This window comes from Mobula hypostoma, chromosome 3 (assembly GCF_963921235.1).
Source record: "Mobula hypostoma chromosome 3, sMobHyp1.1, whole genome shotgun sequence".
In the NCBI taxonomy this organism is placed as follows: domain Eukaryota; kingdom Metazoa; phylum Chordata; class Chondrichthyes; order Myliobatiformes; family Myliobatidae; genus Mobula; species Mobula hypostoma.
Genome location: NC_086099.1, coordinates 18835366 through 18848135, shown reverse-complemented (window position 1 = coordinate 18848135; position 12770 = coordinate 18835366). Strand labels below are relative to the sequence as shown.

Sequence of the window (12770 nt, the reverse complement as noted above, 5' to 3'; positions counted from 1 at the left end):
ACTTTTTCACACTGAGGGTTGTGGATCTGTGGAATGCTCTGCCTCAGAAGGCAGTGGAGGCCAATTCTCTGGATTCTTTCAAGAAAGAGTTAGATAGAACTCTTAAAGATAGCGAAGTCAAGGGATATGGAGATAAGGCAGGAACGGGGTACTGATTGTGGATGATCAGCCATGATCACAGTGAATGGCGGTGCTGGCTCGAAGGGCAGAATGGTCTACTCCTGCACCTATTGTCTATTGTCTATTGTCTATTATAGGGTGTATAGTCTGCCACCCCCGTTGGAAAGTTCCACACTTGGACCAAAAATCATAAATTTACATGATGTTTTCGTATGCATGCAAAAAATGCTCAGAAGTTCAAGTGCTTTGTACAGTTGAAAGGTATTGCACTGCAATCTTTAGGAGGGTAAAGCTTAGAGTGCAGTCAGAAGATTAGACCATAAGACCAAAAGATATAGGAGCAGAAGTAGGCCATTCGGCCCATTGAGTGTGCTCCACCATTCAATCAGGGGCTGATCCAATTCTTCCAGACATTCTCACTCCCCTGCTTTCACCCCATACCCTTTGATACCCTGGCTAATCAAGAACCTATCTATCTCTGCCTTAAATACACCCAATGACTTGGCCTCCACAGTCGCTCGTGGCCACAAATTCCACAGATTTACTATTCTCTGAGTAAAGTAATTTCTCCGCTTCTCAGTTCTAAAAGGACGTCCTTCAATCCTGAAATCGTGCCCTCTTGTCCTAGAAACCCCTACCATGGGAAATAACTGCCAAATCTAATCTGTTCAGGCCCCCATACTGTCAATTAGGAGGTTTATGCCCTGCAACTGAATCGAAAATGTCTCAGATAATTTCACTGGCCTTAATAATTATTATTAAGCAATTCCTCTTATTTTAAAGTACTGTCAGAACATTAAAAAAAGGAAATACTTCCCTGCTACTGAATTTCTTTTGAAAAGTAATCAATGCTGTAAGAAATGCTCAAATCAATATGCACACAGCAAAGCCAGGAGATAGCAATAAAGTGCCAGATTAGTTTTCAGTGAAGTCTTCTGAGGGACAACACTGGTTCTTCTACCGGGAGAATCTTATTTTCTCATGGCAACATACTCCATCTTGTTAGGACACTACCCATAGTGCCTTCCCCTTCCTGACTGTCACCCAGCTTCCCGTACACTTTGGGTGTTACTACCTTTCTATATATCCTATCTATCACACACTCAGACTCCCGAATGATCCGTAGTTCATCCAGTTCCACCTCCACTCCTTAACGCATTTTGTTAGAAGCTGCGGCTGGATGCACTTCTTGCAGGTGTAGTCATCAGGGACACTGGAGATTTCCCCGCCGTCAAACATCCCACAAGAGGAACATTCCACTACCCTGCCTGGCATCCTATTTTCTCATATTTGCTTTCTATCCAATGATCCTTTGGTCTTGGTATCTGAAGGAGATGTACAGGCTGCCTTGAAGAGAGTGAATCCAAGGAGAGCATCCAGTCCAGTCAGGGCACTTAGCAGAGGACTGAATACCGATGCTGACCAACTGGCTGGTATATTCATGGATATCGTCAATCTCTCGCTCTGGCAGCGTGTGTTACCCACCTGCTTAAAGCAGGCTTCAATCAAACTGGAGCCCAAGAATAGCGTAATAACCTGTCCAAATGAGTATCACCTGGTGGCATTACATCCACAGTGAAGTGCTTTGAGAGGCTGGTGTTGAAACACATCAGCTCCTGTCTGAGTGGCAACTTGGATCCGCTCCAATCTGCCTACTGAAGCAACAGGTCTAGAGCAGATGCTATCCAGCTGGCTCTTCACACAACCCTGGAAGATTCGGACAGCAAAGATGCATACATCAGGATGCTCTTTATCGAGTTACAGCTCAGCATATAATACCATCATCAACTCAAAACTAGTCAGTAAACTCCAAGACCTGGCTTCAATATCCCCTTGGGCAATTGGATCTGGGATTTTCTCATTTGCAAACCCCAGTCAGGTTCAGATTGGCAAAAACATCTCCTCCACGATGTCCATCAGCACAGGAGCACCTCAGGGATGTTTACTTGCTTTACACCTATGACTGTACAGCTCCAATACCATATTCAAGTTTGCTGATGACACCACTATTGTGGGCTGTATCAAAAGGGGTAATGAATCAGCATACAGGAGGGAAATTAGCTGAGTGGTATAATAACAACAACCTCTCACTCAATGTCAGTAAGACCAAGGAAATGATTGTAGACTTCAGGAGCAGGAAACCAGATGTCCATGAGCCAGTAATCATCAGAGGATCAGAGGTGGAGAGGGTCAGTAACTTTAAATTCCTGGGTGTCACTATCTCAGAGGACCTGTCCTGGACCCATCATGTAAATAAAATTGTGAAGAAAGCACAACAGTGCCTCTACTTCCTCAGGTGTTCGCGGAGGTTTGGTATATCATCGAAAACCTTGGCAAACGTCTGTAGATGTGTGGTAGAACGTGTGCTGACTGGCTGTACCACGGCCTGGTATGGGAACACCAATGCCTTTGAGTGGAAAATCCCGCAAAAGGTAGTGGATTCAGCCCAGTACGTCACGGGTAAAACCCTCCTAATCATTGAGAACACCTACATGAAATGTTGCCATAGAAAAGCAGCATCCATCATCAAAGATCCTCACCACCCAGGCCATGCTCTTTTCTCGCTGCTGTCATCAGGTAGAAGGCACAAGAGCCTCAGGACTCGCTCCACCAGGTTCAAGAACAATTACTACCCGTCAACCATCAGGCTGTTGAACAAAAGGGGACAACTACACTCATTTAAGGACTTTTTATCTTTTTATTTCATGCTCATTATTTATTACTATTTACTTATATCTGCATTTGCAGTTTGTTGTCCATTGATCTTTTTTGCAGTTACTGTTCTATAGATTCGCTAAGTATTCTTGCAGAAGAAAGAATCTCGGGGTTGTATGAGGTGACATGTATGTACTTCGATAATAAATTTTACTTTGAACTTTTCTATCTTCCACCCTTTTACTCTCATGATAATTTCCTAATAAATAAAATTAATACATCCTTAACCTTCTGTGTAAATAAAATAATTAATTTTCTGAGGTTCAGCACAGAAGGACAGAATCTTGCTACCAGATTATACCTCAGAAATATAGAAGATTTGAAAATATAAATGCTAACTTTTCAACCTTGCCCACCAAAGGCTACTTTTCTCTCTATTTCAGATGTACAGAGAGAATTTTCTATTTATGACTCATGACTGTGTGGCCAGATTCTGCTCTGACACTATTTCCAAGTTTGCAGATGACAATCATTGTAGTCGGACTTATGAAAGAGATAAAGAGCTTAGTGGCAAAGTGTCAAGACAACAACATCTCCCTCAATGTTGTAAGAACAAAAGAGCCGGTCAATGACCTCCTGAAGCATGGCAGAGTACACACCCTGCCAATATTGAGAGTGCTAAGATGGAGATGGTTGAGAGCTTCAAGTTCTTGGTGTAAGTGTCCCCAACAATTTGTCCTGGTCCAGCCATGTAGTTGTGCTGGCCAAGACAGCACATAAAAACCTTTACTTCCTCAGAAGACAAAGGAAATTCAGCACGTCCCAGATGACTCTCCCCAATTGTTACAGATGCATCAAAGAAAGCATTCTATCCAGACATATCACAACTTCATATGCCAACTGCTCCAAGAATTCTGAGCATAACTCAGTCCATCCCTTCCATTGGCTCAGTCTACACTTCCCGCTGCCTTGGGAAAGCAACCGACATAATCAAGGACCATTGGCACCTTAGTTTTCTCCATCTCCCATTGGATGGAAGATACAAAGGTTAAGAACACATACCACAAAGTTCAAGGACAGCAATTACAAGATTCTTGAACAGACTTCTAATACGTTCATGTTGAACTTTTGATCCCTCAAGTTCAATTTTCATTTATTCATATACATGAATATAGCCAAATGAAAGAGCATTCCATCAGGGTCAAGGTGCAAAGCACAGTACTAACAGTCACGTGCAACACAAGACACATATCATCATCCTCATCATGTGCCGTGTCATATGACGGAGGTGATCATGGTCTAATGACCATGATTGTTCTTGGCAGTTTTTCTAGAGAAGTGATTTGCCATTGCCTTCTTCTGGGCAGTGTCTTTACAAGATGGGTGACCCCTGTCACTATCAATACTCTTCAGCAATTGTCTGCCTGGCGTCAGTGGTTGCATAATCAGGACTTGTGATATGCACCAGCTGCTCATACGACCATCTATCACCTTCACCCATGGCTTAATGTGACCCTGATCAGGTGCTACACCTTACCCAAAGGTGTCCTGCAGGCTAGCGGTAGGAAGGAGCACCTCACATATCCTTTGGTAGAGACGCATCTCCAACCTGCCACCAGAAAGGCACATATAATTACAATAGCAGTATAACGTACAGACACAAAACAAAGATAGAGCCCAGGTCCCAAGTATCATGGCCAGTAGACTGATGGTGCATGGGATGTTGTCCTGGAGCCACATTTCTGCAAGAACAAGTGCGCAGCAATTTCTCATCACGCGTTAGTGTAGCCGCAAACAAAGGCAATCCGGCTTGTACTACACTGAGCAAACACTGGAGGGCAGTACTAATGGGAGGGGCCAGCCACCAAACCAGCACAGACTCAATCTACCCTGTCATGGACTATTTTGTCTACCTGTGCAGGTTTTTTTGTACCAACGTACATCTGTATGGTATAACCAGTGTGGATGGCACACTAAAACTTTTCACCGTATCTCAGTAAATGCGGCAATAATAAACCAATTATCAATTAATGGTTGGTTTCTACCAACTGGACATGTGGAACTTCGGTAGCAAACTCTTGCTCCTCTGTGATCTAGCTCTTTGGACGTTAGTGCAAACTGTTCCATAATTTCATAATCTGAGAAAGGTTCCTTTACTGATTAAGTCTTTAATCTACAATTAAGTGTCTGATCACTTTTGACCATTTCTGCCCAGAAATGCATGATGTAATTATTTTAAAGTGTATTTTTTAAAGCTGTGCAAACAACATAATTGTTTTGAGAAGGAACTATTTAGGGAGACTATCTCAAAACTTGGAGTTCATGTTGTTCATGAAACAAAAGCAGTTGGAGAGACACTACAACCAACTCTCTTTCAGAGGTTCAGGTTGTCACACTCGTGATACATCTGATTTATTGTGAATTTAAATCAACTGTTTGCACAATGCAGTGAATACTCATTGATAACATCAATATTTTCGTACTTACTTGTCATGAATGATATTGAGAATCAGCACAATTATTCCGAGAACCAATGTTATCCCACCCAGGACCACCATGACAATTTTCCAAGTAGCTCCTTAAAGGACAGAGTTATATTAGGTTAACAACACTTATGTCATCTATAGAAAGTAACACGTGTAGAATGAGACAATCTCTATCAAGCAGGGTCCTTAAGTATAAATAAGGCAGATAAAGAAGAATTCTTGATAAGCGTGGGGGATGAAGAATTGCTACATATAAAGTAGCAATGCAATTGAGGTTATAATTGGCCATGTTGTTGTGGAACATGCTAATTAGCCTGCTCCTCTCCTTATTTGTCCTGCATATTATTTAAAATTAAAATAACATGATAAGCAAAAATAAAATGTAATATTAACTTGCTAATTTAAAGATTAATGATCGATCCTTTATCATGCTCGGAAAGACAGTCAAGCATATGGTGAGAGGCAAATCGTGACAATATCAGAGACAGATCAAGGACATGACTGACACACCCAAATTTCACACTCTTTTGTTTATCATATTGCTCTTTAACTCCCTCAATTGGTCATAATTTATCTCCACTACATTTCTCAACCTATCACAGCTATTCTGTTCATCCTAAACACAAGAGATTCTGTAGATGCTGGAAATCCAGAACAATGCACACAAAATGCTGGAGGAACTCAGCAAGTCAGGCAGCATCTGTGGAGGAAACTAAACAGTCGACATTTTGAGCTGAGTTCCTTCACTGGAACTGGAAAGGATGGGAGTAGAAATTCTCTTAGTCCTACTTATATCCCACCCACCCACCCCTCCATAACTTGAACTAACTCATTCGTCTAGTTCTGATGAAGGGTGTTTTATCTGAAACATTAACTCTGTCTCTCTTCCATAGATGCTTCCCAACCTGCTGGCTATTTTCAATATTTTCAGATTTTGATCACCTGTAGATTTTTAAAAAATTTCCAGGAAACAAAAAAACATTGGATGTTAGGCTTCTGATATGAGGCATTAATAACACTAGAAGTATTGAAATAAATCCTGTTCCTACAATTATAGGGACAGAATTTTTCCAAAAGTTATAAATGCACTCCCATGGCTTCCCATAAAAGGTAGAGTGGAACAGACAGTGGTAACCTGTGCTGCTGACATCTATCTTCAAGTGAGTGGTAGTTACCTCATCATTGAAATAGGCCTGGACATGCTACTGCTATGGACTCAGAGCACTTGATAAATGATGGGCAGGAAAAATGGATCTGAACATGCTGGCGGCGGTCGTCAGTCTCCACGCCTACAAGTGGATCGTCCTGACAAATTTTAATCATGGTCAGTCTGACAGGCAAAAATCCAGTTTCCAGACTTTCTCACTCAAGCCCAGAGGCCTTGCTTGGTGACATGTTCATCACTAACCTAGTTTGTGCACCAGGTACAGATGACCCAACACTAAAAAGATATGGAGTGAGGAAATTATCATTTTCAAGCCCAATCATATTTACCTCATGCATTTGAGGTAAAAAGATAGTTCAACCCAAATAATAGTCATGAGTGAAATTTGTTTTCTGTGTGCACTCAGGTCACAGCTAATAGTTAAGCAAACCTTCTGCTCTCTTAAGAGTTGGACTTCATGTGTGGCTTAGCTACTACACCAGGCCGAACCATTTCTACTGACAGGAGAAGGGGCAAAGGCGAGTTACTGGTGTCTTAAGACCAGTTGCTTTGGACAGATCGGGTTTGTCAGCCACGGCTGGCATCTCATCTTGGAGAAGGAGAACTCTGATACCAAACCTCCACTATACCCACTCATGGGGAAGGCTTTGGGAGTTAACCCTGAGGAAAGTTCCTAAGCCGGAGTCCCTATGGCAGTCCTACACTGAGCTCGGCGTTGACTGGCAACCCCTGCGATGCAGCTGGTACCAAACCGTATCAGTCTCTGCCATTCCTTTGGATTCATCAGCTGTGTGGAAAGGGAGAGCCTGCTGCACGGACAACTGCTTGTTCTCCACATTGTACAGCCCTGGCTTGTGCTTTACAGCTGGGATGCAACGTCCATTGGTCAACCTCTGCTCTCATAGACAACAAACATAGAATTACTCCATTTAGGTCACAGATTTTCACAACTAGTAAGACATTTCCTGAAAGCACTTTTTTTTAAAGCAAAACAATGTGTCTTACCATTAGTGTAACTAAATGTCACTGTTTTATCATTTTCGTTAGAGTACGTGAAGTTCTCAAACATCGCGTTGAAGGATTCTGAGGTATAATTAGTTGTTGGGATGTTCGTTGATTTTTCAACTTTTTCTGTCTGGGCTTCCGAAACTTGAACATGATTATCTGAAAATATAGTAAACACCAGATTCCAATTAGACTGAGGAAAGACAGAAGGTTTGATCTTTGCTGCCTGACATAAAGACCTGCTTGTTTGAATCACAGGAACTGTAGTGGTTACTTGAAAACAAACCAAAACCACTCCCTTAGGAGTTGGATTTCATGGGTGGCATAGGTACTGAGTACGGGAGTTGACATTGTATGACACACTGCCAGATAATGAGTTCCAAGTTGAAAAAGTACGTTCGATCCTTTTTTATGCAAAGACAAAGGATCTTAGCGATAAAACACTAACAAAACTAAATGAGCGATATAGTGAAATAAATCTAAATTAGAGTTTGAATTAGCAGTCAACAAAAAAAAAATCATCCCCCAACTCATCTAAACTAAACTAACTAACTAGGACAAAGCGTGAATATGTAACTATACTCATTTGCTTCTACTATATCCCACTCCACGTGACAAATTATCACAACCCACAATAAACACGCAACACAAAATACAATACAGACAGGAAATAGATACACGGCTCCTACAGGGACCAATGTTAGCCGGAGAGTAAGGTTACTTATGGACAATCAGGCTGGTTATGTTACTGTAATGTGATCCTTCCTGTCCAATTTCACTGACTGCGCTCACACCAGGGGCATATTTACATTGATCACAAAAGGTTAAAAAATTCCTTCATTATTCCCAAGCAGGGAAATTAAGGATTTTGGGGAAAAGGAGCTGAAACTACAGTCAGAGCAACAGTAAGGAAGAGGTTAAATGTGATTCCTCCTTGGTATAGACTAAAAGAAAATTGAAGACACTAAGACAAAGTACTGTTAGCTTGGGAGGGGTTGTTTTGGAAAGTACCAGAAAACAAGTCCACAGCAATGATTTAAGAAAGTTATGGCTGGAGTACATGTCTATAGCCATAACAGTGGAAAATAGTGAAAAACATGTTTTTTTCATGGGAAGGCAAGGTCATGGTGCCAAAAGCATGGAGAAGTACCAGGGTAAGGGTTTTTGAAGGGTATGAAAGGGGCACCTTCTTGGTGCGGAGGGGGGGGGGTCTCTTTAGCTAAGCTACAGCTGAAAAAAGGAGCAATATGTTGAACAAGTAGGAGTATGGGGAGGGGTGTTGGGGGAGGCTGTGTGAAAGTCTGCCGACGTTCCGCAGATCAGCTCATTTGGAGATGATAAGTATTATTTGGATTTTTGTACTGCTACTCCTGTAAGCATTTGCTTTCTTTCTGTATTGCATTTGAACTAATTCTAATAAGGTGTTCTCATGTGGCCTTGAACATGTGTTTTGTGTCCTTTGTTTGCAAATACATATGTGACTCTGAGCTGAACCAGGAAAGCACACATAACGAATTTTAGCAACCATGACCTTATTGAATGGTGGAACAGGTTCAACGGGCCAGATGGCCTATTCCTGCCTCTATTTCTTAAGTTCTAGTACATACAGTGGTACTCTCTGGAAATATAGCTGTTTAAACATATACAGCACATGCTGCTGGTTCTGTTCAGAACTGCTAGTGGGACCCAGCCCAATGCTTTAAGATCATCTTTAACTTTTCTCATTAGCGCTATAGAAAGAGATTTTTAATTTGCATTCATGGTGCTGGTGGATTGCAGACACCACTGCAAGTAAAACAGACTGAGTAATTGGGTCCTCATTCTAATGAAATGGTAAGCAGTTGACAGACTTTTCCCCAAACTTCATTCATTAAATCTGAAACATACCGTATAACCATCCATATCACATCACTTCATTCACATCACAAGGTATATTAATCCAGTGCTTACATTTCTATCAGATTAACAGCAATTTATTTTCCACTTGTGTTCCATGAGCAATTCAGTCCAAAGATTTTTACCCATGTTCCCTCTGATTGCAGTGACAGAACGTTCTAGATTACACCACAAAAAGGAGGAGAAGAATTATGCCATTTGGCCTATTGAGTTTGCTCTGCCATTCCATCATGGCTGATTTATTATGCCCCTCAACTCTGCTCTTCTGGCTTCCCTCCATAATCTTTAACACTCTAATTAAAAAACTATCAACCTCTGCTTTAAATATGCCCAATGACATGGACTCCACACTTGTATGTGGCAACGAATTCCACAGATTCGCCACCCTCTGACTTAAGAAACTCCTCCTCATCTCTGTTCTAAAGGGATGCCTTGTCCCCAACAAGCCATGTGTTTGTCATACTGAAATTCACTGTGTCCTGTAGAACATAATTCTGCCCTATGAAATGTAGCAGCCTGCAACATTTAGTTGTGGACATCTTGTAGTACTGGAGCCCAACAGATTTTGGGCAGACCAAAATCTGCCTGTGATTGGTTTTGTTAATGTTCCAGGGCCAATGAATGTTTGACTCAATGTTCCTGCAAACAGCAGGGTGAGCATGGAGACCTGCGTTTTAAAACCATTGATTGAAACGAGCAGGCATTAGCACTGGTGGAGGAACTGAATTCCAAGATGAAAACAGAAAATGCTAGAAAAACTGTAGAAACTGTTCTCACAAAGCATTGCAGACCCAAGTTGTTGATTGCTTCTCTTTTGTCCGACGCTGCCTGACCCGCTGAATTTTCCCAGCATCTGGTTTTTTTTTTCCAGATTTCCAGCACCTGCGGTTTTTTTATGATCTTCGGGAATGAAATCCAATGTTTCTTCCCTGAATCCCAGCAGGCTGACACATTGAAGGGAAAGTACAACAATTGGCCAAAGGGTACAATAATGCGAGTGGGTAGAGCAAACATTCACAGTCCTTCCAGGCAAAATAGTTCAAAAGCTTTATCTTTAATACTCACAAAGCGTCTAATGGCCACAGATTGGAGCAGTCAACCCATGTACACAGCCTCATTATTTTTGTCCCCTCTCTTTTTGCACTAATTGGGCCATCATTTAATTGGGGCAACTGCTTATTTGGGACAACTCTTAAAGAACAGAAACATCTAGCATCAGTCGCATACACTTGTGTGGCTGTTAGGCACCACACCATGCTGAGACCAAACAGTTGCATGTGCTTGTGTTATGTCATTCATTTGGACTGGCAGATGCCAAATTAAGAAGCAATAATTTTTGACACTACTTTATGCATGAAGGCAATGAAGGAGGTCCATTATCTACGCTAGGTGTCTGCCCTGATTTTGTTCATTTACGGTCAATTGAAAAAGCACAGCAGAGTACTCTGGAGGAATTCACCATTGATAAGTATTAGGAACTAATACACAGTTTTATAACAGTGTAGTAGTATTGGTAGTCTTCCAATTTGTTTTGTATTTCATTTAAATATAAAATTTGTTACTCAGTTAAATCGTAGTTTGTCTATTTTTATACCTTTTCAACTATTTCCATGAAACATTGGCTCACTGGGGCCAAAGTGTACTGGTCCAGGTGTATCACAATTAATCAGAATTCACCGTGTACAGAATCCATTGTGTACCGTGGATTCCAGTTAATTGGGCCATTGGTTAATCGGGACAGCCGCTTATTTGGGACAACTTTTAAAGAACATATTTTTAAAAATCGAGAAAATAGCTCGGATTCCATTCGTTTATTTGGAACACTATGCTGCTTAATTGGGACAGGAGGCTGTTGCTGAACAATTTCTAATTAGCATCATATGCGTGCACTTTATGTGGCCATTAGACACAACACCATGCTGAGAGCAAACAGTTTTTAAATAGCATCATTTGCATGTATTTGTATTCAAAAAGCTGTGATTTTTGTCACTGATGGTGAAAGATAAGCAGTGAGACAATTCCGAACTGTTTTGCTCACTAGAGTTTCAAGCATTCAGGCTTGGAGATGCCTGAAACCGCTGAGAGTGAAAATGAAACAATTTCACTACTTCAACAAGTTAGAAACTATGAAGAATTTGAAGAATCAGAATCAGAATTAGGTTTAATATCACAGGAAAATGATGTGAAATTTGTTTACTTAGCAGCAACAGTACAATACAGGATAAATATAGGAAAAAAGAGAATTACAGTAAGGACTGTAAATATACTGTATGTATATCAAATAGTTGAATTAAAAATAGTAGTACAAAAACAGAAATAATGCAAAAAAGTGAGGTAGGGTTCATGGGTTCAATGTCCATTTAGAAATCAGATGGCAAAGGAGAGGAAGTTGTTCCTGAATTGCTGGGTGTGTGCCTTTATGTTTCTGTACCTCCTTCCTTCCTGTATCAACAACCATCTTGAATGTTACAATGAAAATGAAGATTTGGAGGTTGAAATCATCAAAAGCATTGCACGGAGGCAGTCCATTACCTGCACTAGGTGTCTGCCCTGATTTTGTTCAATCAAAAGAACATGGTGCACGAACAAATTGGGATATAAACACCTACAATGGTTGGTATATAGGCTTGTATGCAACATTTTGGACCAGTGGAAATGGTCCAGAAGGGTTGTATCGAAACTATTATTACCATTTTTCTTAACAACTAATTTCATTACTTAGCCTAATAGGTTAGATTTACCACAGTACATAATTATCTATTTAAATGTTTATTTTCCTTTTATATCATCTCAATGTGTACTTAAGAATGTATAAATAATTGTAGTTTTATACATATAAAAAAATGGAAAAGGTTATATGTGTGAAAAAAGTACATGATAATTGTGAATTCCTTATCCAAATAAAAATAAAATTAAAAAAAAAAAGAACATGGCAATGTACCCTGGATTAATTTCTCCAACAATACTATTAGGAACTAATACACAGTTTTATAGTACTGTAGTTGTATTGGTAGTGTTCTAATTTGTTCTGTATTTCATTTAAATACATAAATTTTGACTCAATGGTAGTTTGACTTTTTTATACCTTTTAAACGATTTCCATAAAACTTCAGCTAATTGCGGCAGTCGTTTAATTGGCCCCAAAGGAGGGAGGAGAAGATGGTTGCGCGACGCAGCGCGCGTGGCCGTTCCGAATGAATATAGTATGTATAACTAGGGGGGCCGTGCATCAATCCGGATTTGATGGGGACAGCCGTGAAAGCACACAGGAACATCTGGAGTAACTTCTGAAATGCCCGCTTCACTGCCGCTGCTACTGTATGATTGAGAATCTCTGGAGACGAAGGCCCCAAATCCTTGGCTTTGCATATCGCCTGTTGCCAGGGCCGGGATCGAAACGCTCGGCAGAGATGGTGCTCGGTGCTCGGTGTCAAATAGGTGGT

At 40.9% G+C, this 12770-nt stretch overlaps 1 protein-coding gene across 1 annotated transcript in view; it reads right to left on the bottom strand.

Annotated features, from left to right (window-relative positions):
* Window positions 1-12770, bottom strand: part of LOC134343357 (uncharacterized) — a 56027-nt gene that overhangs the window by 12630 nt on the left and 30627 nt on the right. Inside the window, exons 3-4 of the mRNA XM_063042057.1 lie at window positions 7432-7590; window positions 5263-5353 (exon numbers count right to left, since the gene is read on the bottom strand). Coding sequence (XP_062898127.1) covers window positions 5263-5353; window positions 7432-7590 — 250 coding nt within the window. The remainder of the gene's footprint in view (window positions 1-5262; window positions 5354-7431; window positions 7591-12770) is intronic.